This window comes from Rhinopithecus roxellana, chromosome 4 (genome assembly GCF_007565055.1).
Source record: "Rhinopithecus roxellana isolate Shanxi Qingling chromosome 4, ASM756505v1, whole genome shotgun sequence".
Classification (NCBI taxonomy): domain Eukaryota; kingdom Metazoa; phylum Chordata; class Mammalia; order Primates; family Cercopithecidae; genus Rhinopithecus; species Rhinopithecus roxellana.
In genome coordinates this window covers 27,799,231-27,826,886 of record NC_044552.1, presented here as the reverse complement: position 1 = coordinate 27,826,886, position 27,656 = coordinate 27,799,231, and the positions used below count along the sequence as shown (strand labels likewise).

The window sequence follows — 27,656 nt, the reverse complement described above, 5'->3', positions numbered from 1 at the left end:
ATTGTGCCACTGCACTCCAGCCTGGGCGACAGAGCCAGACTCCCATCTCAAAAAAAAAAAAAAAAGGCGCAGAGAGGGTGGGCGTGCCAGGGCCCCCGGTAGCCCAGTCCTGCCGCACTCCACCAGTCGAGCACAGCCCGAAGGCCAAGGAACAAACATAGAAGGAGGCCGAGTGGGCCCGGAGCAGGGTCCTGCCGCAAAGGGCCTGGGCTCAACGTTAGAGCGCGGCGCGACCCTACTCTGGCTGCAACGAGACGGGTGAGTGAGGTGGTCGCCAGGGACCTCACAGAATCCGAGCTCCTGACGCGAGGGGGCCAGGGGCCTCTGGAAAACTGCGCGCCCCGCCCTGCCCAATCCTGCCTGGAGCCGCCCTCTCCTCCCCCGCTGCGTAGCCCTCGGCTGCCCCCTGCCGCCGCGGGGCGGACCGTGCAAGCCCCGCTGTCCCCGCCTTCGCACCGCCCACCCCCGCCTCCGGATTGGCGGCTCCAGAAATCTCCAGGCCACCCGCTTTCCGCTACCGGATTGGCTGCGCCCGGGCGCTGAGGCCCGGCCCATTTCCCCGGGTCCTTTGATCACGCGCCTGACGGCTTTTCCGGGGCCGGGGAGCCAACCGAGGGCGTTCCTGTCGGGGCTGCAGCGGCGGGAGGTAAGGCATGGCCAGGCCGGCTGGGCTGCAGAGCGCCGGCACGGGTCCACGCCTCGGGGTGCCGGGCTTCCAGGATGTTCGGGCGCGGGGCGGCTCATCCGCGTCCCCCAACACCCCCCACCTCCGGCCTGAGCCTCCCAGCGCCGTGGGAACCACCTCCTGTCCGCTGTTGCTGGCCCGCATCCTAGCAGCGGCCTGACGCCCTCCCCCCTGGCATGCCCCCTTGGCCTGGGACGATGAGCATACGACTGGGTAAGGGCAAGCTCGATGCCCCGTGCCCTACGGACACGGGGGTAGGTCGTTCATACCTTGCCCTCTGATAGAGACGCAAGCGAACCTGGGTCGCGGACCTTGGGCCATCAGCGTGCAAACCGCCCCAGGACGATTTCTTTGCTTCTGTCGATGGGGACTGACCCTCTCCACCTCTGCCTGTCAGCCCAGGCCAGGAGGGGAGGGACCTGGGCGGAGCCCTGGGTGGAGACAAGAGGAAGGTGACATCATCTTGAAGATACAATCCAGCTTTACCCACTCGTGTCCACCCTGGCACACGAAACCGATGGGGCAGAGGGTGTTCGGGCTGTATGTCTGAGGTGACACCAGGGACAAGGGCATAGAACTCAGGGATGGAGCCCATCGCTTGAAGTGGGATTGGACCAGGATGGAAGCGGGCTCCTTCAGATGCTCCCACCTCACCCCTGACTGCAGTGCAGGTCCCTCCTTTAGACCTCATTTATCCATTTTGCTCCACTGGACAGGTACTGGCAGCCCAATGCCCCAAAAGGGCTGGGGCAGGCACTGGAAACCTGCACTTCTTTCCCCAGAAGTTGAGACTTGTAAATGTCTCCAGCTGGGCCCCGCCCTGATATAGGGATAGGAGTTGGGCAGGACTCAGCCCTGGATCCAGGCCTTCCCTTGATCCCCTTTCCTGACAGGATTTGCCAAGACTCACTGGAGGGTTACACCCAGTACATCTACCTGGAGGATCCCTCCTCCCAGAATTTGACCTGGGACCAGTTTTCATAGATCTCCAGCTCTGGGGGAGGGATCCAGAGTCTGGATGTCACCTGGGTGCAACTGATAACCTCCCTTCCTCCTCCCCAGGGAGCCCAGTGGAGGCGCCCTCCCGAAGTGCCACTGCCCATGCTGACCAACCACCCAGCCCTCCGGCTGCTGATGTCATGAGTAACACCACTGTGCCCAATGCCCCCCAGGCCAACAGCGACTCCATGGTGGGCTATGTGTTGGGGCCCTTCTTCCTCATCACCCTGGTCGGGGTGGTGGTGGCTGTGGTAAGGAGCCCTCATATACGCACACAGACACTCACAGCTTTGCTAAGGCAGGGGCTGGGTGGGCCTGGTCCAGTCTGCACAGAGTCCCCACTGTCCTGTTGAGGGAGTGAAGGGTGTGGAGGTGGGCCTCTCTCTGCTTGTGGGCCTTCCTGGGCTCAGCAGCCCCCACAGTGCTGTGTCTCTGTTGCAGGTGATGTATGTACAGAAGAAAAAGCGGTGAGTGTCCCTGTCTCCCCACCTGCCCTATCCCCACACCCATTCTGAAATTCCTGCTCATAGGCTCTGAGATTTCTGTAAGATGTCCCTCAGCCATTCTGATACAAGCCTGAATTTTGTTTTCCTTGCCCCAGCCTGAGGTTACTCACTGGGGAAAGCCCCTTTGTAGAATCAGGGTTGTATTCTTGGAGCTATAGTGTGTCCCAAAAGGCACCCACTGGAAGTGCCCCTGCCTGGGAGAGGGAGGTGAGATGGGGCAGCCAGGTGTTTGATGAGGGTTGGGGGGCCTCCTAGGCTGAGTCCCCTCCCCTGCTCCCCAGGGTGGACCGGCTGCGCCATCACCTGCTCCCCATGTACAGCTATGACCCAGCCGAGGAACTGCATGAGGCTGAGCAGGAGCTTCTCTCTGACATGGGAGACCCCAAGGTGAGCACTTGGGCGCCAGGGGTAGAATGAGGCAAGGTGGGGGTTAGCCCTGTTCCCAGCCATACTCGTGCACACTGAAACCAGAGCCTGGTCCTGCTTACTTGGGCTGTAACTGAGTGCTACAGACTCCCAGGGAACACAGCCCAGCCTTGTGGTGTGGTCTCCTCCCCGACAGGTGGTACATGGCTGGCAGAGTGGCTACCAGCACAAGCGGATGCCGCTGCTGGATGTCAAGACGTGACCTGACCCCCTTACCCCACCCTTCAGAGCCTGCGGTCCTGGACTGCCTGGGGCCCTGCCGTCACCCTGCTTCCCCTGCCATCACCTGGCTCCCCCTGCTGGGTGCTGGGTCTCCATTTCTCCCTCCACCCACCCTCAGTAGCATCTGCTTCCCACGCCCTCACCATCACCTCACTACCCCCAGGCCTTCTGCCCTTTGTGGGTGTCAAGCTCACTGCCCACCCACAGGCACTCATGGGAGGTTTTCCTTCTGGGATGGGGGCGGCTGGGAGACACCTTTGCTTTCTCTAGCCCTCCTGGGCTTGGCTTGGGCATAAATCCCCAGGAGGGCTTTGGAGTTGTTTCCATGGTGATGGGGCCAGATGTATAGTATTCAGTATATATTTTGTAAATAAAACGTTTTGTGGCTAGGGATTTTGTTGATTTCATCAAAAGAGGCTTAAAATGACCTTCCTGAGGTGATTCCAGTGCTATTTCCCCTCCCTTCCCACAGCCTGAAGGACGGGGGCCAGAACACAAGTGTCACCTACCCTACCTGCCCCAGGTTTTAGGGGCACACACCACAGGAGACTCCAGTCCAGAAAAGGATATTTTTTTTTATTCAAGTAACTGCAAATAGGAAACCAGAGGGGGAGCCCCAGGCTGGGACAAACACGGCTACCCCTCCCCAACAGAACAGGGGGAGGTGGCGGCCCCTACACCCTTTATGGTCGATTCGGGCCCCCTTGCTCACTCTGCTGCAGCATCCTAGGGGCAGGGCCCCACCTTCCCTGGGACTGGGGTAGTCGGTCACCCAGCCTGCCATGCCCCAGCCCCTCTTCCCCACAAAGAGTATCTCGGGGGAGGGGATCGTGGGCAGAACAGGAGGCAATGAGGATGAACATTTGGCGCTGGTAGCAGCAGCAATGACGGATGTCGAAGAATGGAACATTGAACAAAAAACAACACAACTGTCCAGAGGTAGTTTGTGAACAGAGGAAAAATGGAACCAGAACCTTGGGGGGCAGGGAGGAGCAGGAGGGGGGTTGGGAGAGGGCAGGGTGAGCTCCTTGTTATTGGTGCCCCATCTGAGGATGGGGAAATGGCTGAGTGGCGGAAGCAAAGTAGGGTTAGGGGAGCAGCCCCAGCCCACCTCAGGTGACGGCCACAGGGCTCACCTGTGGGCGTCACCTGGACAATAAGCGACTGCATCTCCATCACCACAACATGTACTCAGATCCCAGGTGGAGGGCAAGGGGGCTGCGGCCACAGTGAAGAGGGAGTAAGGACACACCCCTCCTGCCTTCCTGGAGCCAAAGGGGGCAGTAAGGACACACCCCTCCTGCCTTCCTGGAGCCAAAGGGGGCCGTCCAACCTAGTGCAGGGACTAGGGAAGGTGGGGAAGGATGAAAAGTGTGAGCCCCATGTGGTGACAAAGACAGTTTGGCTGGGAGAATCCTGGGGCCAGCACCTCCTCCACTGGCCACACCTGCTGCTGCCAGGGCAGTGGAGTAGGGTGGGCCAGGATGAGATGGGGCTTGGGCCCCTTTTAAGGCCAGGGGAACCCTCCCAGGTCCCACTACAGGAAGCCAGAGGGAACAGTGAAGGAGCAGAGAGAGCGCCCCCAAACCAAAAGCCCAGAGAGCAATGTCCCCACCACCAAGGGAGTGGGGACGCAGCAGGTGCAGGGTGCGGCTAAGTGGGATGTTAGCCTTGTCCAGGAGGGCATGTGTGTATGCGTGGATGGGTGGGGGGAGCTGGGAACTGAGGCCAGGGGAAAACTGCTCCCCACTCAGCCCAGGGGAGCCCTGCAGCGGCTGGTGTGCTGTGTAGTGTGGTGGTGAGGGCACAGGTGGAAGATGGGGGTGGCGGCCAGAGGCAGTGGTGATGGTGGGCCTGGGGAAGGGGTGGGGGCGGTGGGAGCGGAGCAAAGCTGTCCAGTCCCAGAAGGAAGCTGCTCCCCCAGTGAGGAGCAGGCGGCACGCATGGGTCACTGCTCCTCCTCCGAGGATTCCTGCGAGATGCCCTCCTCTTCCTCCTTCTCCTGCGAAGTGGGCAGTTGTTGGTGTGAGCTCTGGCCTGGCCCCCCTCTTCCACCCCCAGAGGCTGGCCCCCACCCGCTCCCTGCACTCCCTGACTCTCCTGAAGAGGGATGAGTCAGGGCTGAGTGTGTGGGTGACTCAGCAACCTCCACGGCCCGGCTTCATTCATAAAAAGAATTTAAAAGGAGGAAAAAACCCCACACACATGCTGCTGTCACCCAGAGCCAGAAGCCAAGCCCCCTTGGCCCCCAAGCCCATGGAGCACAGGAGGGCAGAGCTCAGGGCAGCACTGAGCTTCAGGACGTGACTGGGTCCCTAGGGGAGAAGAGGTGGGGAAGAGGTGGCTGGGGGAGGAAATGGGAAGGGGTGGCTAGAAGGTACACGAGCCCTCTGGTGGGTGCAGGGGAACCAGGGGCAGATGCTGCGCTGTGGTGCCCTGGCCCTCGGGAGTGGCCGAGGGCTGACCCCAGGCCGGGGTGGGGAGGAAGGGGAAGTGTGTGCCGCCGGGGCTCACTCACTGGGCGGGAATGTCGGGACACCACACGGGGCTACAGCCCCCGTGCCAGGCACAAACTCCAAAACAACTTGTTTCCTGTTACTCACTCTTGGGGCCTGGCCAGCAGCACCCCCTACCCCCCTCCACCCCAGCAGTGGCTCAGCTCGAGGAATGACAGCTTCAGGGATTTGAGGGGCAGGCTGGGGGTAAGAGGGCCAGGAGCTGGAAGGCTGGGTGACCCTAACTGCAGTGGCCCCTAGAGGCACCCTCCTGACTCAGCCCACCGAGCCTTTCCACCAGCTGTTTGAGGGCCCAGAAGTGGATGGTGCCCTTCAGTGCGGTGTGGTGGGTCACATCAGAACTCCAGCACCGACCCCTCCCAGGGCCCAGCTCCTTCACTGTTTCTGTTCTCCAGAGGATTATAGGAAGGACAAACCTTGCCCCTGTGGCTTCCTTTCCTCATCTCTAACTGAGGGGGACACAGGCTAGATGACTTCCCAGATTTCCCCCAGAAGTTCTGAGGATTCTAGGAGCAGGAGAGGGACCCCCCCACATACACAACTAGGGCAGGGCAGGGGGATGTGGTCTGGTTTGTACCTGGGACCCCTCACTTCTCATGGGCACAGCCCAGGCCAGGCACCTTCCCCGCTCTGGACTTCTGTAAAATCTGATGTCCTAGCAGGTCAGGGACAGCCTTTCCATAGGGGGTGCATAGCATTAGGTACTGTGTACTCTTAACACCCTCACTCAAAGAGCCCACGAGGCAAGCAGCAGTCTGCTTCTTCACCTACCAGTTTTTTGGGTCTGCCCCTTGGTTTCCTTCCTGGAGTTGTGGTGGTTTTCTAGAGGGTTAGAGAAAATATCTCCTAAGTCCAAAATGCTCAATAGTGCTCACCCAATGCCCAGTGGTGAGGGAGGGGCAGACCTACCTGCCTGTTCAGGGCGGCCCAACACTCTCACCCAACAGGCCCACCCAAGTCCAGCTGGCGATGACTGGCCAGCCACATTTGCCCCCTCAACATACACACACGCCCCCTACTCCCATCTCCACCCATGACTCAGAGGATATGAGTCGTGTCTTAGAAAAAATAAAATAAAAAACAAAACAACTTTTCTGAAAGGCTGATGCCACTGTGAATCTGGCCTTTGCTGCCTGTCCCCACCCCCACTTCAGGCTCCAGGGGACCCCAAGAGGAGAAGGTAACATTCTCAGCCCAGGGGCTGGCAGGGACCCTCCACTCTCCCCACTCCGCCTTTCTCTAGATCAGGAAAGCCATGGGACTTCTGACCTCATCTCCACATTGTCCTGGGCAGGACCAACCCCACAGAAGTGAGACCTTAGTCACTGCCCCACTCTCCCCAATTAGCAAAGACTCATTGCCGCCCCTGTACCAGAGAAGGGGGTGCACAACTGGGATGACTGAGCCCCTTCCCAGACCTTCCCACAGCCGTGGCCATGGAGCCAACAAGGGGATCCTCTGCTGGTCATCCACCCAGGGCTGGTCCCATCTCAAGTCTCACCCGGGTCTTGGCAGCACCCTTGTTTTTGCTTCCCTTTGGTCGGCCCCGAGGTCTCTTAGGTGTTGGCACTTCGCTGGGCTCCTTCTGTAAAGACAGAGAGGATAGTCAGGGACAGTCACCACCTGTTTCCATCCCCTTAGAAGACACAGCCCTCCGCCTCCTCAACAAGATTAAGTCAGCAAGAACCAAGAACCACCTTTGACCTAGGAATCCCTTCAGGATCCAAAGCTCCAGTTTGAGCATCTTTGCAGAGTGCCTCCCACCCCTCCCCTTGCCTCCCTGCGGATTTCTAAGACACAAAATGACAAGAGCCCAGAAGACCCCTAGGAAAAGCATTCTGGGGACAGAAAGATACTGTTAGGTGGCTCTGCCCAAGTGTCAGTTCTGACACTGATCTTGGGCAGGATACATAATGCTGGAGCCTCAGTTTCCTCATCTATAAATGGTAAAGACTTCCCTCGCAGGGTTGTCATGGAGATTAAATGGGTAATGTATGGTTATCTAGCACTGTGCCGTGATCACTGCCCACCCTCTCAGATGACCTATGCTGGACACACACTCCCTGCCTGCACTTACAAACCTGGAGCCCATCCAGGCTGCCCCCAGAGAAGGGGAATTACAGCCGGACCACCCCAGAGATCCCTGCCATCATTCCCACTGAAATTTTAATAAGCCCTAAATAGAATAAAAAGCTGCTGCATAATGCATAGAAGGTGCGTGGTGAAGGCGCGCCAGCTACTGTTTCCTAGGGGGCTGCCCATGGCCTGTCTATAACCAGGGTCCAGTAATCCAGCACCCCTCTTGACACCTCCCACTGACCATGGCTAACAGCTGGGGTAGGAGGGGAGACTGAGGGAGCTAGGCTAAGAGGACAAATGATCCCACCCCAGGTTCTAAAGGTGGCTGCCGAATTCCAACACAGCAGACTCATGACAGCTCGTGTCTCCCAAGGCCCAGGTCAGCACAGACCACTCTCCACCTTATGGACAGGGAAAACCTGCAGGTGAACAACCTACATCATGTTTAAAGGGCAGAGGTCAACCTCAACTCCTCTTACCTCCTCCCCAGGGAAGGGAAGTAACTGGGCTTCACCAACAGCCACCCCTCACTTGGGTGACAGCTGCCTCTGTAAGAGGCCAATATGGGCCCCCCCCAAGCCCAAGTGGCCATGCTCCCTAGGGTGCCCCACAGTGCCAGGCTGGCAGCCTCATCCTTCTATGAGGACCTTGTGGGGAGAGAAGCACCAAGGTTCTGAGGGTCACTGACACCAACTCCCCAACATTTTGACTTCTTGGGCTTCAATTTCCATCCACAGTGCCGGGGCAATGCCCATTCCAGAACTACTCATAACATGGCCTGTGCATGAACAGGTGCAGGCCCACGCAGGTACCTGTTTCTCACCTGGGATGAGGAAGTACAAGAATCAACCATAAGTACTCAGAAACTTTACAGCAAATTGACAAAAATCATTTTACGAGCACTGAATCTAATGATTAAAAACCCTGAGCTTCTATGTATGTTTTTATTTTTGTTCATTCATCTTTTTTATTTATTTATTTTTTTTTGAGACGGAGTCTCGTTCTGTCGCCCAGGCTGGAGTGCAGTGGCACAATCTCGGCTCACTGCAAGCTCCGCCTCCCGGGTTCACGCCATTCTCCTGCCTCAGCCTCCAGAGTAGCTGGGACTACAGGCGCCCGCCACCACGCCTGGCTAATTTTTTGTATTTTTAGTAGAGATAGGGTTTCACTGTGTCAGCCAGGATGGTCTCAATCTACCTAGTGATCCGCCCACCTCTGCCTCCCAAAGTGCTGGAATTACAGGCGTGAGCCACCGCATTCACCGCATCCGGCTGTTCATTCATCTTTACTACATTTTAAAATCACCGGTCCACAGTGGACTGGAAATTAAGAAAAAGGTGAGTGTTTTAAGTAAGCACTGGGTATGTGACCTCTGGGGTGCTTTAGGTTTGACTTTCTGCCATTGGCTTCAGAATTCATCTTGAATTCCTCGGCCCCCCGTTCTCTCCTGGTGGTCTCCAGAGATCTGAGCAGAGTTGCAAGCGGGGCAGGAGTACACACAGGTGGGAGGACACACCCACATGCTTACTGCACAGAATCATTCTGCACTCTCCATGCATGGTCTCGCCTGCTGAATGAAACTCCAGGTACCTCCCTAGCCCCAAAGGGTAAACCGAGTGAAGCAAAGGTTTGGACACCCACCTGACTCCCTACCAGCGCTGTCCCGGGACTCACCGGAGGCTGCTTGCGCGGCCTGCCCCGGCCCCGCTTCTCAGTGCCGTCCTTTTCCTGCTTGGAGGCCAAGGGCTGGCTGGACTTCGAGCTCGATTCGCTCATCTTCCCTTCTCTAAGGAGCAGGTGGAAGAGTGATGGCTGGGATGCTGGGAAACGGAAAAGTGCTTTTAGACAAACATCTCACTTCAGCCACTTTCTACCTCCTCATCACCCATACCTTCAAGGCACACTGCAGAAAACTGTGCTCCCAGGGGCCCCGAGGCCTCCTACTCTGCCCAGGATGGAGGGGTATGTCCACCCCCAGATGCTGCCAAGGGCGGGGAAGGGCCGTTGGCCCTAATCAGCTCCTTATCTATCTCCTGTTAAGAAGGGCTCTTTGTTGTCCTGCCTTAACACCGCCCCAATGGAGCAGGGTGGGGGGGTCCCAGGAGGTACAGCCAGTCCAGACCTAGCTACATGGGTGAGGCCGCCCTGGGACAAAGGTGTGGGGAGGTGGGGTCTGACGTATTGCCAGCATCCCCTCCTTCTGTAGCCAACTGCTGCCCTTTGTCTTTAAGAGAAAACCCAGTCTACGCAGTTCAGTGGGGACTAGGAAAAAAATGGAAAGAATGAGACCTTGTGATCTGGCAGCTACGGACATTGATCCCCTGCCCACCTCACTGACAATATTGCCTATCTGGCAAGGTCCAAGACTTAGGACCAAAAAGAGCCAATTGCATAGCTAGGGGGTGCCCACCCACCAGCTCTCTTCTCTGTTCTCACCCAGGGTAAATCCCTGGAGAATTCAAAGATTGGTATAATTGAGGGAGGGAGGAGATGGCTGAAGCTACAGTGGGTGAGGTGGGGGAGGAAAGGGAGCCCAAAGCCAAAGGCCATCCTCCTCTTTCCCCTTACCCCAACTGGAGGGGAAACTGCCCAACTGGAGTCAGATGGGACTTCGTCAGATGGGCAGAGAATTCTCCAACTGAAATGCACCGTCTAACAGACCCTAGCTGGCCCCCTGGCAGGGCTCATCCTAAAAGCTTCTTGATCATTTTCTAGCATCTTCCTTCTTCTTAAGGGTCTGTTGGGGTTTAATTAACCCCATCAAATCAATTTTTAGTTTTCCTAAAACTTCCCATTGGAAGGATGGCCTGCAACCAGTATTTTGAACACCCTGTACTATAGGCTTAGAAACGACAATTCTCCACATCTTCATCCTAGTCCTTATCATCCGCAGGCTACAGATGGATGAGACGCCGGAGGCCTAGGCTACACATTTTTCCAGTAACCAATCCCTGCCTGCCTACGGTAAGGGGTGGGCCCAAGCGGCTCCACTTCTGAAACCCTCTCAATCTGCAAGATGAAGGTAATTATAAGGTACCTGCCTGAACTACTCCTGACTACTTCAAGGATCAAACTAGGTAATAGTTTAGAAAAACTTAAAATAATGGAAAGAAATCTTCACTCTAACCAAAGAACTAGACCATTTGAAAATGATTTGTGGGCCAGCTGAGGTGACTCATGCCTGTAATCCCAGCACTTTGGGATGCCAAGGCAGGAGGACTGCTTGAGGTCAGGAGTTCGAGACCAGCCTGGACAATACAGTGGGACCCCCGTGTCTAATTTAAAAGAAAAAAAAAAGTTTTTACCCCAATGAGAGGAAAAAACCATTTTTGCAAACTTGTGATTTCTGGTGGGCCCACAACCTCCATTCTCAAGCATCAAGAGACCCTCCAGACAGCGGGACTTTGCTAATTATTCTATCTTATAATGTTTCAGACTTGGAGACCCTTTTAAACAAGGTGGTTGGTGATTTATCCTGCTCCATCATTAGTGGCTTGGCCTACTATGCAATTACAGGCAATGATTAGAATCTTATATTACACCACAGGTCCCCCTTCAAACTAAACATCAAAATTAATCAACTAAACGAGTGCTGACCTCATATAAGGTCTGCCTGAGGCCCCCTCATCGAGGGGGTTCCAGTTGGGCGAAGCCAGTCCGGAATCCCAGAGAGCCTGGCCCAGCCTGCCTAGAGATCTTGGCGGGTCTCCCTGGAAGCTCTCATACCATCTGGTGCCTCCCCCCACCTCTTGCTGCTGGGGACCCTTTAATCCCCCTCAGCCAAACCCCCACGAACTAAACGAAGGCCCGAGGCCCTTTCCAGTGAGGCCAAGAAACGCTCGTCTCTTCCACCTGTTTCGGAACATCAGAGGCCTGTCTTGTAGGAACTACATTTAGGGCCTAACCCCAATCCCTCACTTTGTAATAAGCCCGCTTGGGCCTCAAGCCTGTCTCCTCCACACGCTGTGCTCCTGGAATACTTAAGGACTCTGCAGCAAAGGCCCTAGGAAATTATCTTGGGGGTTCCCTTATTTTCTTCCCCGTCCCCCGTAAAATGGTAGCCCAGAGAAGTCTGATGAGTTGCCGAAGGTCACACAGCAAGTTGGCGAGCAGGAAAAAGTAGGTTCCCGGAGACCCTTTCAACCCGACACTTTGCCTACCCGCCTAGCGGCTAGGGCTAAGCCCCCGAGGCATCAGGCTCCAGACCCGGCCCCAGGGTGACTCTGCAAGTGTCTGCGCCCGGCCTTTGCAGGCCGGCCGGCGGGACCAGGGGCCAGGGCGCGCGGGGGGAGGGGCGCAGGCCGCTCCTGCAGGCGCGGGAAAGCAGCGCACCCCGACCGCATGCACCGCCACGCGGGTGCACCCGGCCCCACTTCCTGCCAGAGGGGGCACCCAAGCCCGCCTTGGGGCAGGAAACCTGGCGCGCGCGGGAGCGGGGGAGAGGAAGAAAGCCCCCTCCCTCCGTCCCCTCCCCGCAAAATAAAGCCCCAGAAGAAAATAAAATAGAAACGGGGAGTCAAAGGGACTAGTTCCAACAGAGCCCAGCAAAGCAGCGAAACCAGTTTGTGGGGGCGGAGGGCAGGCCCGGCCCCTGGGGCTGAAGAGGCGCAGGCCAGGCCAGAGGTGGGGTCGGGGTGAAGCCCCAAACCCAGGCCCGCGCTCCGGCCTCATCTGCGGAGGGGGCGCGAGAGAAAGGCCGAGAGGGCGTAGGGCCGAATTTCGGGGTTCCTCCCCATCCCCCTCACTTCCAGAACTTCCCTGGGCTGCGGGGGGCGCCCGACCCCCCACTCTCCCGCCGCGCCGCAGCCCGTGTCTCTCCTCGCCCCTCACCCGGGCCCGGGCTCGGGCTCCGGCGGGAGCGGCCGCCGCGCGAGGTGCGCCGGGCTCCTCCGGGCTCCGCCGGGTGCACAACTCGCGCTCGCCGCAGCTGCGCGCCCCCTCCCCCACCGCGCGCCTTTCCCGGGTCCCCGCCCCCCGCAGGGCGCCCGCGGCGCGGGGGAAGGGGTGCGGGCGTCCTCCCCGCGCCGCCGGGCCCCGCCGCCCGCCCCCGCGCCGCGCGGCCCTCCCCCGCCGCCGGCTCGCACCGCCCCGGCCTGGGAATAAAGCCGGCGGCGCGCGCTGCAGCCCCGGGCAGCTCGCAGGAGGGGCGGCGTGCGGGCGGGGGCGCGGGCGCCCCCCTCCGCCGCCGCCGCCGCGGGCCCCGGGGACGACTCACCGCGAGCTCGGCCGCCGGCCTGCGGTGCGCGCTCCGGGTTGCCGGGAGCGGCGGTGCTGGGCGCTGAGGACCGGCCTGGCTCCGCCGCGGCCGCTGCTGGTAGCAAATGCGGATCTGAAACCGGGAGAGAGAGAGCACAGGCGCTCAGAGACCGCCGCCGCCGCGTGCTCGCCGCCCAGGCCCCCGCGGGGTATTTATGTGTCACAGCCAGGCGGGGGGACAAAAATATTCCCCCTCCCCCGAAGGATGGCGAGGGGCAGGAAGCTGGGCACGGCCCGTGCGCGGCCTCAATAAATAAATAATTTAATTAAATTATAGATATAAAAAAAAGAAGCCACCGGAGCGGCCGCGAACTCACGCCTTCTTGGAGCCGCGCCAGCGCCAGAAATAGCCCCGGCTCGGAGTCCCAATTAGAGGAGCGCAGCACCGGCTCAGGGGAGCTTAAAAAGAGCGACCCAGGGGCAGGGGGGACGGGCCCGCCCGCGCCAGCCGTGTCACTCAGGGGGCGGGGCCATGCAAATGAGCCCGGGGATTTAAAAGGGCGGCCGCCCGCCAGCCGCCGCTGCCGCGCGGGTGGGTGCTGACGGCGGGGAGGGGCGTGTGGGAGGCCTGGGCTGTGAACTCGAGTCGACCGCCCACTCCTCGCAGTCCCGGACGGAGGAGGTGTGGGAAGGCACGCACAGAGGAGTCACGAAGGAGCTTCTCGCGGGGGGTGGTGACGGGTGGCGGTATCCTTCCTCCCTGGTACAGTGGTCCCAGGGAGAGTCACCTCTAGGGGCTTCCTGGGCGTGTGGGCCAGGCCCCCCCCCAGGGTGTGTGGGGTTGGACGGGGGTCCACGCGGGCCGAGGGGGTGAAGAGAAACAGGCTCGTTAGAGAGTTCCGCGGCCTACACGCCGCCCCCTCACTGAAATAGAGGGCTGGTAGATTTCCCCTGGGCGGACAGGTGTCAGCATGTGCCTTTCAGTGTCAACCCGCGTGTGGCTGATTGGTGAGATACAAGTCTTGTGAAATTCAAACGTGAAACTTGTGAAATCCAAAGTGTTTTATTAATGGCCACCAGCAAGCCATGATCAAGGTGGAGCCTTCCAGCGAAACCAACGATTGGCTCGTTGGCAGGTACACCCAAGGGAGGCTTCATGCCTTGAGGTGACTTAGATGGTGTTCTGGAGATACGCAGGCCCACTTGGGGACCTGGGCCCTTACGCTGAGACTGTAAATAAAAATAAAAGGTGGGCCAGAAGTCGCCTGGAAGCGCTTTGAGGGCAGGGGCCGAGCACGCAGGCCATCTCCGCCACGCCTGGCCCGCCTGGCGCCCGGCTTAACAAAGACTTGTTGCACCGAGCGAGAAGGAAGCCAAAGGGGAAGATGGCGGGGAGGGCGATGGGGGAGGAAAGGGCGCAGGCGGAGAGGCGCGCCCTGCAGGCCGGCCCGGGGCCTTCTCGGGCGCACCTCCCGCGCCCGGTCCCCGAGGCGGCCTTCCACACCTCCTGTGATGCAGGGAATTGAAATGCGCTCCAGTGACACACGGCTGTGACTCATGTTTTTCTCTGCTCCCCTTCTTCCCGGTCAGCCGAGGCCCTGGCCCAGCCCCCTCCTCAGGGGGCGAGCCGGCGGTGGAGGGGACGCAGGAAAGCCCTGGGCCCGGCGCGGAGGCGGGGTGGGGAGCGGCGGGCTGGGCCTCGCAGTTGCAGGAATGTGGCAGGAATGTTTCCGGTGGGGGTGGGGAGCGGGCGGGGGGTGGGCCCAGCCCCCACCCGTGCGGCGGGAAGCGCTCGGGGCCCGGGCAGCACGTGCTCGGCCGGGTGGGGGCGGGGGCGCCTGGGCGGGAAGGCGCCAGGGGCTGGGAGCGCGGGTTCAAAGGGGAGGGCGCGGGCCTGGGGCCGGCCCGGCCTAGGGGTGGGCCCGGAGGCCGCCCTCTGCGCGCCGGCTCCCCGCCCCGCGTCCAGGTGAAACGCAGTTCCTGAGAAGTCCCGGGGCCGCCCCTGGAGGGGAGAGGAAGTCACCAAAGGGCGGCCCGAGGGGAGGGGAGGAGAGGGCGGCGGGGCCCGCGAAGGAGGCTGGGGGAGGGGCGACCTGCCCCTTTGTCTGGCGGGCGGGTGGGTGGGGGTGGGGCCGGTGGATCGCGCCGCTCCCTCCATCTTTGTGCCTTGGGCCCCGATCCCACGCTTAGTAGGCCGTGAGTGCTGGTGGCTGGAGGGCGTTCGGTTTCGAGCGCGGGAACCTCTGCGGCGTGGCGTGGAGGTGCGATCCCTCAGCCTCCAGCAACCCTTCCCAGGTCACAGGCTCCCGGCCAGCACCCTGGGACCCAGGTCTGGGCTCGGGCTGTCCCCCAGAGCCGCGCGCCTCTCCACTTCGCGCTCTCCAAGGCCGCGGTGGCTGCTAGGCCGGGCCCCGGGTTGGCGGCCTGGCGGCTGGGGAGGTGCGGAGAGGGTCCTGTCGGTCCCCTCTCTCGGGTACATCTCTCCCGTCCGTGTGGGACGCGCGGCCGCCCCTGGGACGGGGAGGGGAGAGGGACTTCCGCCTCGAGTGGGCTGTGGGAAAACTTGGCCAACTTTTTGGCCCACTTCTAGCAAGGCGACTCGATCTTGTTTTTCCTAGTCTTATTTTCCCCTCGTCCTGATTTCCTCAGCGACTTGTTTTTTACCTTGTATTGTGTGTATTTTTGTAAGCCACCTCAAACTCTCTCTGGAAGGAGGCAGGTATAAATAAGTTCGTAGGCAAATAAATATAGTAGCTTATTCCCCTCCAGGATTACCCACACCCTTGAAATCCAAATAACTCTACTCACTGACCCCCACCTCCACGCTTTCTGGATTGTAAATGCCCTGAATTCACTGCCTTTCCTTTCCGCTTTGAATAAGTATTAAGCAGAGGAGCGAGTGGTAGGGATAAAAAGATGAGTAGGATCTAGTCCTTGTCCCAGCGAATTTCACGTCTAGAGAAATCGGAATCAAGCCTGCACTAGAGAAAACTGAATAGCAGTACAGGAGATGCCATGTTAGAAAACATTTCATTCAGTAGTTATTGAGAACCTACTGTGTAGCACGAACTGGGCCAAATTCTTGGGGTACAATCAGTGAACAAAGTCCCCCACACTCTTGAAACTTGGACCAAGGGGTCAGGCGCTTAAAGACTTACAAGGAACTACAGGAGGAGAGGATGGGAGCCCAGGGTGGTCAGGGAAGTCCTGGAGGAGGCGGGTTTGAGCAGGCCTTCATGAGACTTGGATAGTTGGGTGGCTGAGGAGTTGGGGACAGGGCAGGCAGGAAGAGGGAGCTATTCCAGGCCAAGGAAATGGTCAAGGCCTGGGGGATTCAGGGGTGGTCCATACCAGAACCTGTCTTCCCCACAGGAAGCATTTTCGGTTATTGGAGTCAGCCTATATACAGTTTCCTCAAGGACGACCTATGAGCTTCAGTGAACCCAACAGGAATGTCCAGGGAATGGGGAGTTCGAGTCAACTTTACATATATTGGGACGCTGACTCTTAAGCTCATTTTCTAGTTGAGTAGGTGAAAAAACTAGTGTGGATGTTTCCATTTAGTTCTATTATTTGGCTTGATGCATTTTCACAAAGTGAACACCTTTGTGTCACCAGCATGCAGACCAATAAATACAACATCTCCAGTACCCCTATGTAACCACCATCCCAACCTTAAGCAGCGTTTCATTTCACCTGTTTGTGCACACATAGAGATACGGAGTCTTGTATTTTGTATTCTCCTGGATTAGTTTCCTTGTTCACCCTTATGTCTGTGAGGTTCATCCATGCTACTGTGTGTGGCTGCAGAATGTTCATTCTCAGGGCTGCTTAGTGATGTGATATGAATATACCACAATTTTATATCCGTTCTGTTGAAGGACATTTGGATAGTTTCTGGCGGGGGTCTATTGTGAATAGTGCTGCCATGAATGTTCTAGAATATATCTTGGTGAGTAGATGTGCAGATTTCTGTTGGGTACGTGCCTAGGAGAGGAATTACTGGATCACAGGATGTGTATGCTCAGCTTCAGCAGACAAGCAGGGCACTTCAGAGTGAAAGCAGCACTATTAATACTTATGACCAGACAACAGGCATAAACCTGACCTGGCACCTATCAACCAGGACTGCCCCAGGCCGGTAGGAGGTGGGGCTACCCTGGTACACAATGTTTGACCACTCTCCTCGAGAGTCACCCAGCTACTAGTGCATCTGGTCATCTGGCAGGATCAGGCCTCCAGGCTCTGCTGACCACAAGTTCTGCTGCCAGCAAGGCTGGCAGGCCTAGAAGGGGAGGAGGGCCTCTGCTGCTTCCAACTTTCGAGGGAAAAACTCTCAAGTGAAAAGGAGGGCCCAGGAATCAGGGCCCTCTCCGCCTTCCTGCTGTGAGCTAATGACCCACCTTGCATGGCCCCAAGATGCCATGGACTTTTTAGCTTCTTCAGGGCTGAATCCCCAAGGAAGCCCAGCTCCTCTCCAACCCCTGAAGAAATCTAAGGAGAGGGTGGAGTTTATGAGCATATACTGAATGCATATGTTTTCTCAGATCTCTCCACGTCCCTACTGGTGAGTGATGCTATTGCCCCATTTCACAGTTATTAAAACCAAGTCTCGACCAGGCGCGGTGGCTCACACCTGTAATCCCAGCACTTTGGGAGACCGAGGTGAGCAGATCACCTGAGGTCAGGAGTTTGAGATCAGCCTGGCCAACATAGGGAAACCCCATTTATACTAAAAATACAAAAATAAGCTGGGCGTGGTGACACATGCATGTAATCCCAGCTACTCAGGAGGCTGAGGCAGGAAGATCACTTGAACCTGGGAGGCAGAGTTTGCTGTGAGCCAAGATGGCGCCACTGCACTCCAGCCTGGGCAGCAGAGTGAGACTCCCTCTCAAAAAAATAACCAAACAAGTCTTGGGGCAGTTAAATAGCTAAGGATTTTGCCTCTTTCCCCTCTACTGCTGCTATTCCCAGGCTGGGTGGGCTTGCTGCTTCCTCCCAGCCTGGCCAGATGGATCACTCCAGGTACCACCACCATGGATGTGGCCTTAAAATGGGTAGCTACATTCCTGTCCTCAAGGGGCTTGCATTGAGTGGGGTGCATGAGGGAATAGACAAGCACACAAGCAGTTCCACCAATGTGATACATGCTGTAATGCAGGCCTGAGGAAGCACAGGGCAGGGGCCCAGGGCATGGGTGGAGCATCCCAGGAGGCCTAGGAAGCAGGCAAGTGGGAGCAGTAGGGTGTTTGGCATGGGGATGGGCTTGGAGCTGTGAGAGATGTGGTGGGCAGGCATTTGGTATGCACCATGCCCTACGTTCCTTTGAAGCAAGTTTTGGATATGAATTGGGTTCCATCAAAGAAAGAAATTTGGGGCCAGGCACAGTGGGTCATGCCTGTAATCCCAGCAGTTTGGGAGTCTGAGGTGGGAGGATCATTTGAAGTCAGGAGTTTGAGACGAGCCTCAACAACATGGTGAAACCCCATCTCTACTAAAAATACAAAAAACTTAGCCAGGCATGGTCTCCCATGCCTGTGATCTCAGCTACTTGAGAGGCTGAGGCAGGAGAATTGCTTGAACCCTGGAGGCAGAGGTTACAGTGAGTTGAGATCGCGCCACCGCACTCCCGCCTGGGCAACAGAGTGAGACTCCGTCTCAAAAACATAAATAAAGGCCGGGCGCGGTGGCTCAAGCCTGTAATCCCAGCACTTTGGGAGGCCGAGACGGGCGGATCACGAGGTCAGGAGATCGAGACCATCCTGGCTAACACGGTGAAACCCCGTCTCTACTAAACAACACAAAAAAAACTAGCCGGGCGAGGTGGCGGGCGCCTGTAGTCCCAGCTACTCGGAGGCTGAGGCAGGAGAATGGCGTAAACCCAGGAGGCGGAGCTTGCAGTGAGCTGAGAACCGGCCACTGCACTCCAGCCTGGGTGACAGAGCGAGACTCCGTCTAAAAAAAAAAAAACATAAATAAATAAAATAATAAAGTGGCCTAGCGCGGTGGCTCACGCCTGTAATCCCAGCACTTTGGAAGGCCGAGGTCGGTGGATCACCTGAGGTCGGGAGTTCAAGATCAGCCTGACCAACATGGAGAAACCTCATCTGTACTAAAAATACAAAATTGGCCGGGTGTGGTGGTGCATGCCTGTAATCCCAGCTACTCAGGAGGCTGAGGCAGTATAATCGCTTGAACCTGGGAGGCGAAGGTTGTGGTGAGCCATGCCATTGCTATCCAGCCTGGGCAACAAGAGTGAAACTTCATCTCAAAAAAAATAAAAATAATAAAGTGAAATTTGGTGGGAGGAAGCGCAGAGGGAAATACTGCTCTGTGGGCTGTGGACATACGGGTTTTCTACAAGACATCCAGCATCTAGTCACCAGCTTCGTGGTGTTCAAGAGGCAGGTGCAGTGGCACAAGGCCTCCTGACCCTAGATCAGATCTCAACTATGCCGGTGGGGCCTCCTGACTCTCTACCCTCCTCAACAGGGCAGAGGCCAGGCCGGCAGTTCAGTCATGTTGTTCCACAGGGCCCAGCATGGAGCCGGCTCCTCCAGTTCTTGGAATGGTTTTGTAAGCACCTAATTCCTGGCATTCAATCTCTCTACACGAGACCTAAGGCATGTTTCTCCTCTGCTCAGATTCCTCCCGGGGTTCTCATCTCATACAGTAAAAAGAGAGGCCTTCAAGGCCCTGCAGTCTGCCCTCTGACCCCATTTCCTACCCGTTGCTCTCTCTGCTTCAGCCACATGGGCCACTTGATGTTTCCCGGGCCTGCCAGGCATGAGCCCGCCACAGGGCCTTTGCACTTGCTGTGTCCTCTGCCTGCTTTTCCCCTGATGTCCTCAGGGCTTGCTTTCTCACTGCCTTCAGGTCTCTGTTCAGTATTACTCATCTACACTATTCACAACTGTACATCTCTGGCCAGGCGTGGTGGCTCATACCTGTAATCCCAGCACTTTGAGAGGTCGAGGTGGGCAGATCACTTGAGACCAGGAGTTTGAGACCAGCCTTGCCAACATGATGAAACCCTGTCTCTACTAAAAATACAAAAAAATTAGCCAGGCGTTGTGGCACATGCCTGTAATCCCAGCTATTTAGGAAGCTGAGGCATGAGAATCATTTGAACCCAAGAGGGGGAGGGCACTGCACTCTAGCCTGGGGGACAGATAGAGACTCTGTCTCAAACAAACAAACAACCTGTACATCTCCCGTTACAGTCCCCCATCTATTTGACCATGCTTTTTTTCTTGTAACACCTGTCAATTTCTAACATAAATAAACTCATCTATTTAACTGCTATCAAGTGTAAATATGTGTGGTATTTTCTGTGCAGCTCCCTCCACTGGAAAGCCAGCTCCATTAGGTTACGGAATTTTATCTTTTATGTTCCTTGGGGTATCCCTAGGGCCTAGTGTAGTGTTCAAACTAAAAAAAAAAAAAATGTGTTGGCCGGGCGCGGTGGCTCACGCCTATAATCCCAGCACTTTGGGAGGCTGAGACGGGCGGATCACGAGGTCAGGAGATCGAGACCATCCTGGCTAACACGGTGAAACCCCGTCTCTACTAAAAATGCAAAAAATTCGCCGGGCGAGGTGGTGGGTGCCTGCAGTCCCAGCTACTCGGGAGGCTGAGGCAGGAGAATGGCAGGAACCCGGGGGGCGGAGCTTGCAGTGAGCTGAGATCCGGCCACTGCACTCCAGCCTGGGCGACAGAGCGAGACTCCATCTCAAAAAAAAAAAAAAAAATGCGTTGAATGAAGAATGATTAGCCAGAGTGGTTATCCGCAAAGGCCAAGCCACAGGGCTTCTGTCCCCAAACCTCAAGGCAAAGAAGAGGTCAGGGAACCCAGCAATCATCATGGGAATGGCAGGGTGGCCAAGCCTGAGACAGGTGCAAGGGCTTTTGCACCTTCTAGAGGTAAGTGGTTTTTTTTTGGTTTTTTTTTTTTTTTTTTTTTTTTTTTTTTGAGGTGGAGTTTCTCTCTCGTTGCCCAGGCTGGAGTGCAATGGCGTGATCTTGGCTCACCGCAACCTCTGCCTCCCAGGTTCAAGTGATTCTCCTGCCTCAGCCTCCCAGGTAGCTGTGATTACAGGCATGTGCCACCATGCCCGGCTAATTTTGTATTTTTAGTAGAGACAAGGTTTCTCCATATTGGTCAAGCTGGTCTCAAACTCCTGACCTCAGGTGATCTGCCCGCCTCTGCCTCCCAAAGTGCTGGGATTACAGGTGTGGTGGCTCATACCTGTAATCCCAGCACTTTGAGAGGTCGAGGTGGGCAGATCACTTGAGATCAGGAGTTTGAGACCAGCCTTGCCAACATGATGAAACCCTGTCTCTACTAAAAATACAAATTTTTTGACTTGATCTCAGGTTTAGTCACAGGAGCTGGCAACCATCTGACAACAACCACTTTGTCCCTTTCTTGGGGCAGACTGGCTGGTTTGCTTGTTGGTGACCAGGCGTGGTGGCAGCTCACCAGACTGTGAGTTGGCCTGGATGAGTGCAAGATTTTAGCTTTCTGTGGAACAAAATAGTTACCCTTTGGTCTGAGTAACGTGCAGCCCACAGACCAATGTTACAAGGTCCGCAGGTAAAATGCCCCCAAACACAACTCCCCTTTCCACCCAGGACCAGCTGAAAACACATGCACTACTAAGCCGCGTAGCCTGTGAAAGCCGCACTCGTGTGAGCCGGTAGAAGAAGGCCTGTTAGGATGGCTACTGCACACACATGTGACCCCATTACCCAGGTGCTGGCATGTTTTCTGGAATCCAGCTTGAGGCCTGGGCTGGGTTTGCCTCCCAGGCCACACACCAGGATTGGAAGTCCATGTCAGCTCACTGGCCAGCGTTAAGTTGTGGGGGGTCAAGTCCTGTAACTTTAGCCACTGCTGCTACCCGTGTCACACCCGCTGGGGAACAGGCACTAACTGAAGTTTCAGGGGATTCTCATATGGTCTTTATTTCTCTTGTTTCTATTTCTTGCCTGCTTTTTTTTTTTTTTCTTTTTTTTTGAAATGGAGTCTTGCTCTGTCACCCAGGCTGGAGTGCAGTGGCATGATCTCGGCTCACTGCAACCTCCACCTCCCAGGTTCAAGTAATTCTCCTGCCTCAGCTTCCCGAGTAGCTGGGACTACAGGCTCACGGCACCACACCTGGCTAATTTTGTATTTTTAGTAGAGACGGGGTTTCACCATGTTGGTCAGGCTGGTCTCGAACTCCTGACCTCGTGATCTGCCCACCTCGGCCTCCCAAAGTGCTGGGATTACAGGTGTAAGTCACCGTGCCTGGCCTCTTTTTTTTTTTTTTTTTTTTTTTGAGACAGAGTCTCACTCTGTCACCCAGGCTCCAGGCTGGAGTGCAGTGGCATGATCTTGGCTCAGGGCAACCTCTGCCACCTGGGTTCAAGCAATTCTTTTTTTTTTTTTTTTTTGAGACAGAGTCTTGCTCTGTCACCTAGGCTGGAGTGCAGCGGTGCGATCTCGGCTCACTGCAACTTCCACCTCCCGGGTTTGAACGATTCTCCTGCCTCAGCCTCCTGAGCAGCTGGGACTACAGGCACATGCCACCACACCCGGCTAATTTTGTATTTTTAGTAGAGACGGGTTTCACCATATTGGCCAGGCTGGTCTCGAACTCCTGACCTCGTGATCCACCCACCTCGGCCTCCTAAAGTGCTGGGATTACAGGCATGAGCCATGGCGCCTGACTGGGATTCAAGCAATTCTTATGTCTCAGCCTCCTGAGTAGCTGGGCTTACAAGTTTGCGCCACCACGCCTGGCTAATTTTTCTGTATTTTTAGCAGAGATAGAGTTTCACCATGTTGGCCAGGCTGGTCTTGAACTCCTGACCTCAAGTGATCCACCCACCTCAGCCTCCCAAACTGCTAGGATTACAGGTGTGAGTCACCACACCCTGGTCTCTTTTCCGCTTTCTAAGCCAGGTGGGAATGTGTCATGGGCTGTGGAAGGGGAACAGTGACCCCAAGGCTGGCTGCCCTGAGTCTTCAAGGCTGATGTTCTCCATCATTAGCTGTGGGCAGGCTCCCTCCCACTGCAGTCTGGGTTTGCATGAGTTTTGGGTCATTTCCTTCTGCCTCTACAGGCTGCACCATTTACCGAAGGTGTGTCACAGCTAGGGGACACTGCCCTAATTAGGGAGACATGTGAGACCAGAACTCCAGGCCACCCTGCGTCCTTACCCCGAATCTTTTTCAAGGCTGAATGTGGTAATGGGGTCTCCGTCCTAGAAGGGGCAGGAGGGTATGCTTGCTGCCTCCCTGAAACCAGAAGCACAGGGGCGCCTGGGGCGGGATGTACAGCCCCACAAGCTGTGGGCCAAAGTCAGGCGACGGAACTGAGAGCAGGGTGGAGGTCGAGGCGGGGGGGTCTGGGCTGGGGAGGAGGTGGGCTGGGGGAAAGGGGCCAACACCACGCTGGAGATTCGTGGGAAGCCTCCAAGGCTTTGTTTTCTTCTTCTCCACACCCACAAGCTTCGCACCAGGGCCTAAGGGGACCTTGGCGCTCAGCAAAAGTTTGGTGAATGGATGGTTGAATGAGAGTGAAAGGGGCTGGGGGAGGGGTAGAGGAAGTGGGTAGCTGGGGGAGGGGAGGAAAGCAGAGTGGGGGAGGGGAGGTAGCCACTGGCGGGAGAGCGGAGGAGGGAGGCAGGCCGAGCTGGGCAAGCCTGCTGGTCTGGAATCTGGCTAGGAGATGGTGGCGGGGAGCAGCCCAGCCAGCTCCCGCTTCCACGCCAATCTCCTCTCCTGCTCCCTGCTCACCCAGTCCTCAGGTCTTTCCCCCACCCATAAATCCTGGGGGTCAATATGCCCTCTAAGACATAGTTAGTCCTTGCTGTAAATTGGGTTGGAGCCTCTTTATTTTCTTATTTTCTAGGAACCCAGCCACTAGGGGGTCTCTAAAATACCTGAGTGGCCTAGGAGGTGAGCGGCGTGAATCTGGTGGCCAGCCCAGATTCTGCCTTCTCCTGCCTTCTCTCTGAGGTCTGCTGGATGGTGGGAAATACAGCTACTGGGAACTGGGCATGCTTTGCAGTCTGGGATGGAATCTATAGGGGAGACTGGTAAGCTAGCGAGCAGAGAAACCCCAGGGCCTGCCCTGCTGGCAGCTGCCAGGGACTCCCCAAAAAAGCAGTGGAGCTCGCCATGGTCAGTGTCAGGTTGGAGCTGCTGACAGTCAGGTTTCTGTGTCATCATACAGGGGGCCTGCTGACTTCCCTGGCTTTTGGTGAGGGGCAAGGGTGGGTCTGCATCCCAAGGCCGGTCCTGTTGCCTCTTGTCTGGGCACTTCTGGGCCTGCTCTCATCTCCCACCTCCAGCCTTGCTGCAGTCTCAATCCTGGACCCACAGGTCCCCCAGGAAGGGCTGGTTGTTGATCCCAGTACTTCTCTTGTGTTTGTGGGCCTGTTGCTACCAGCCCAGGTGGAGGTGGAGTGTGTAACAGTGATCAACAGCTCCTTTCGAAGCAGCTTCTTGACTTGGGGCCCTCTCCTCCATCCCTGCTCCCTGTGATCTGTCCGAATTTCAGATACATCCTTTCATATCATTTTTGCCCTTGGCTGGAAGGGGCTTTGAGGGTAGGATGGCTGTTGTGGGCAGAAAAGAGGGCCCGTCTTTGTTTTTTTGAGAGGGATTTTCGCTCGTTGCCCAGGCTGGAGTTCAATGGCGCGATCTTGGCTCACTGCAACCTCCGGAAAAGAGGGCCAGTCTTTCTCCCTGTTCCCAAAGAAGTGTGGTGGGGTTGGCACCTGGAACCTGGTGGCCCCACCCACCTCGGCATTGGCCTGAGTCCATCTTAAGAGAGTGGCTTGGTCTTCTGGAAGTCTACAATGCTTTTCTTTGAAGAGCTTAAAGCACCTACTACGTAGTGAAACAGAAGCCTGAGAAGGTTAAGTATCTTGCTGTAGCAAGGAGTAGAAATGGATAAAAGACGGAGGGTCTGGGGGTGGGGTGGGGCCTAGGCCACTTTTGGTGGCCATAAGAGTTGGGGGTGGGCCAGACGCGGTGGCTCACGCCTGTAATCCCAGCACTTTGGGAGCCTGAGGCGGGTGGATCACGAGGTCAGGAGATCGAGACCATCCTGGCTAACACGGTGAAACCCCGTCTCTACTAAAAATACAAAAAATTAGCCGGGCGTGGTGGTGTGCGCCTATAGTCCCAGCTACTTGGAGGCTGAGGCAGGAGAATGGCGTGAACCCGGGAGGCGGAGCTTGCAGTGAGCCAAGATCTCACCACTGCACTCCAGCCTGGGTGACAAAGCGAGACTCCGTCTCAAAAAAAAAAAGAAGAAAAAAAACCCCATCTCTATTAAAAATACAAAAATTAGTCGGGTGTGGTGGTGGGCGCCTGTAGTCCCAGCTACACAGGAGGCTGAGGCAGGAGAATGGCGTGAATCTTGGAGGCAGAGCTTGCAGTGAGTGGAGATCACGCCACTGCACTCCAGCCTGGGTGACAGAGGGAGACTCCGTCTCAAAAAAAGAGTTGGGGGTGGAGAGGATGTGACTCTGAGATTGGGGGCCTGTGCCCTGCCTGCTGCTGCAGACAGATAGGTGAGATAAGGCTAACATTTAATGAGTACCTTATAGCCTCAGATGCATAACTCCAATCCACACTGGAGGAAAATGCCCTTATTCAGCAAGGTCAGGTGACTTGCGAAGGCCAGTGGCCTCCACAGGTATCTGCAGGTCTTACCTGTGGCCCAACTCCTGTCCTCACCACCCCATCAGGGCTGCCCAGGGCAGACCACCCCCACTTAGCGCTTCCTATCCCAGCCCCTTTGCCCGCCTCTACTTTCCTCATATTCTGCAGCCCACATCTAACATCAAGACTGTGCTGCCCATTGCTATAGCCATTAGGTACATGTCGTCACTGAGTGCTGCGAATGTGGTCAGGCTGAGCTGAAATGTGCTGGAAGCATAAGTACTCACTGGATTTACAAGGCTTAGTACAAAAAAGAAAAAAAGAAAAAAGAAAAAAATAGTTTTTTGTATATTTATTACATGTTGAAATGGTAACATTTGGATATACTGAATTAAATATAATATATTATTAAAGTTAATTTTGGCCAAGCCCAGTGGCTCACAGCTGTAATCTCAGGGCTTTGGAAGGCTGAGGCAGGAGCTTCAGGAGTTGGAGGCTGCATTGAGGTATGATCGCACCACTGCACTCCAGCCTGGACCACAAAGTGGAGACCCAGTTCCTTAACGAACCCTTTAAGGAGACTCAGTTCCTTAAAAAAAAAAAAAAAAAAAAAAATTAAAATTGGCCGGGCACTGTGGCTCACGCTTGTAATCCCAGCACTTTGGGAGGCCGAGGCAGGCGGATCACCTGAGGTCGGGAGTTCGAGACCAGCCTGACCAACATGGAAAAATCCCGTCTCTACTAAAAATACAAAATTAGCTGGGTGTGGTGGTGAATGCCTGTAATCCCAGCTACTTGGGAGGCTGAGGCAGGAGAATTGCTTGAACTCGGGAGGCAGAGGTTGTGGTGAGTCGACATCATTGCATTCCAGCCTGGGCAACAAGAGCGAAACTCGGTCTCAAAAAAAAAAAATTAAAGTTAATTTCATGTGTTTCTTTTTACCATCTTAATATGGTTACTACAAAATTAAACATTACATTCGTGGCTTCCCTTCTATTTCTATCGGGTAACACTAGCCTAGATCATTTGCTTATTTTTTGTTTATCATCTCCCTCACCTAACCAGAATGCCAGCTCCTGGAAGGCAGGGGTTAATATATTTTGTTTACTGTCCTGCTTTGTTTACCGTCTTGTCCCAGGTTTTTATAACTTGGCATATAGTCGGTGTTTAATAAATATTTCTGTAATTGAATCGCATCGATTGATTCTAGCGCAACCTTAGAGGATGAGGAGGAGAGGCTGGGGGCGGGAGGGAGTTCATCTCTGGTTCCCCGGGGGCGCTGCAGGACCTCAAATTGCCCTCCTCCTTCTGCCGTACCCCACGAGGCTCCACGAGGTGACATGGAAGACCCTCAAGGGTCCTTCTTGACACCTCGTGGGAGGAATGGGTCTGGGGTCTAGCCGTAGGTTAGCAACGCTAGCTTTTGGAAGCTGGAAAGGGACTGCCCTGTGGAGGCGCCGAGTCCAGGCTGCTGGACCCTCGATACCCCACTCGCCCATTCCCACAGGGACGCGCAGGCCCAGCACGGGAGTGCGGGCAACGGCCGCGTACCGGGAGCCGGCCGGGGGTGTGCGTGCTTCTGTCTGCGGGGAGGGCGTGGGTGGGGGGTGTGTGCAGCTAGGGCTCACACACGGTCACTGTGTCAAAACAGCGTTTCGAACACTTTCTCTTTCCCTGCGATTCGACTGCGGCTCCGAAAGCCCCTTCCGCAGGGACTTCCCTCCGCGCCTGACTCACGCTGCCTCATGCGTGTGACTCAGGCCGGCGCTGCGCCAGCCCCGGCCCCGCCCCCGCCTGCCACCCGGCCAGCTGCCCAGCGCAGGGGAGGGCGGCCCGGCAGGGGCGGGGCCACGGCGGGCAGAGGGGGCGGAGCTCGGGAGTGGCAAAGAAACTGAGCCTTAGGAGGATGCACCCTTATGAGCCCTGCTATAGGGAAAGACAGGGAAATGAAGACAGCGACTGAGGGAGACAAGAAAACTGATAAAAAAGGGAGAGACAAAGTGGGGAAGCACACAGAGGAAAGAGGCCATAGCCTTCCTGAGAGGAGGCCAGGGGAGGCCCAGCTAAGGCAGACAGAAGGTGGGAGGGTGGGAGAGCTGAGCAGTGAGGGGAGGGAAGAGAAACAGGGAGACCGGGAGCATGGGGTGCTGGCCTGCTCCGCGCTCTGCTCGCGCCTCGGGGCTGGGACTGTATTAGGAGGCTGGGCGGAAGGCCTCAGAGCCTGGCTCTCCTCTAGCGTCACCTTCCCAGCTCTGTGGCAGCCGGCAGGTTACTTCATGTCTCTGGGCCTCAGTCTTCTTATCTGCGAAATGGCATGGAGCAGGATAACCCTGCTTCCCTATGCTTGTTATTCTTCCTTC

At 56.4% G+C, this 27,656-nt stretch overlaps 2 protein-coding genes across 8 annotated transcripts; one reads left to right on the top strand and one right to left on the bottom strand.

The window, feature by feature from the left end:
- Positions 1–516: 516 nt before the first annotated feature.
- On the top strand, positions 517–3,231 carry SMIM29 (small integral membrane protein 29). 4 transcript variants are annotated; one of them, XM_030929375.1, is made up of 5 exons: positions 517–646; positions 1,748–1,875; positions 2,126–2,151; positions 2,472–2,577; positions 2,753–3,231. In XM_030929375.1, the coding sequence occupies exons 2-5, from the start codon at positions 1,825–1,827 to the stop codon at positions 2,816–2,818; spliced, it is 249 nt and encodes an 82-aa protein (XP_030785235.1). In that variant the 5' UTR covers positions 517–646; positions 1,748–1,824; the 3' UTR covers positions 2,819–3,231. The 4 variants fall into 4 exon arrangements, with proteins under 4 accessions (XP_030785235.1, XP_030785234.1, XP_010356374.2 ...); XM_030929374.1 differs by having other exon boundaries at positions 517–898; XM_010358072.2 differs by having other exon boundaries at positions 1,748–1,935; positions 2,753–3,229.
- An 830-nt stretch (positions 3,232–4,061) lies between these two features.
- On the bottom strand, positions 4,062–13,223 carry HMGA1 (high mobility group AT-hook 1). Of its 4 annotated transcripts, none has more exons than XM_030928417.1 (6): positions 13,007–13,223; positions 12,649–12,762; positions 9,075–9,253; positions 6,856–6,939; positions 6,126–6,176; positions 4,062–4,840 (listed from the first exon to the last, which is right to left on the bottom strand). In XM_030928417.1, exons 3-6 carry the CDS (start codon positions 9,207–9,209, stop codon positions 4,787–4,789), a joined length of 324 nt encoding a protein of 107 aa, XP_030784277.1. In that variant the 5' UTR covers positions 9,210–9,253; positions 12,649–12,762; positions 13,007–13,223; the 3' UTR covers positions 4,062–4,786. The 4 variants fall into 4 exon arrangements, with proteins under 4 accessions (XP_030784277.1, XP_030784279.1, XP_030784278.1 ...); XM_030928419.1 differs by having other exon boundaries at positions 9,108–9,253; positions 13,007–13,169; XM_030928418.1 differs by lacking the exon at positions 12,649–12,762 and having other exon boundaries at positions 13,007–13,116.
- Between the last annotated feature and the right edge of the window lie 14,433 nt (positions 13,224–27,656).

Coding starts and splice junctions, on each gene's coding strand:
- SMIM29 (XM_030929373.1), top strand. CDS start 862: ATGCCCCCTTGGCCTGGGACGATGAGCATACGACTGG. Junction 899..1,747: donor GACGATGAGCATACGACTGG/GTAAGGGCAAGC, acceptor CCTCCTCCCCAG/GGAGCCCAGTGGAGGCGCCC. Junction 1,936..2,125: donor TCGGGGTGGTGGTGGCTGTG/GTAAGGAGCCCT, acceptor TCTCTGTTGCAG/GTGATGTATGTACAGAAGAA.
- HMGA1 (XM_030928417.1), bottom strand. CDS start 9,209: ATGAGCGAATCGAGCTCGAAGTCCAGCCAGCCCTTGGCCTCCAAGCAG. Junction 6,940..9,074: donor CAGCGCTGGTAGGGAGTCAG/GTGGGTGTCCAA, acceptor CTGTCTTTACAG/AAGGAGCCCAGCGAAGTGCC. Junction 6,177..6,855: donor AGGGTGCTGCCAAGACCCGG/GTGAGACTTGAG, acceptor CTAACCCTCTAG/AAAACCACCACAACTCCAGG.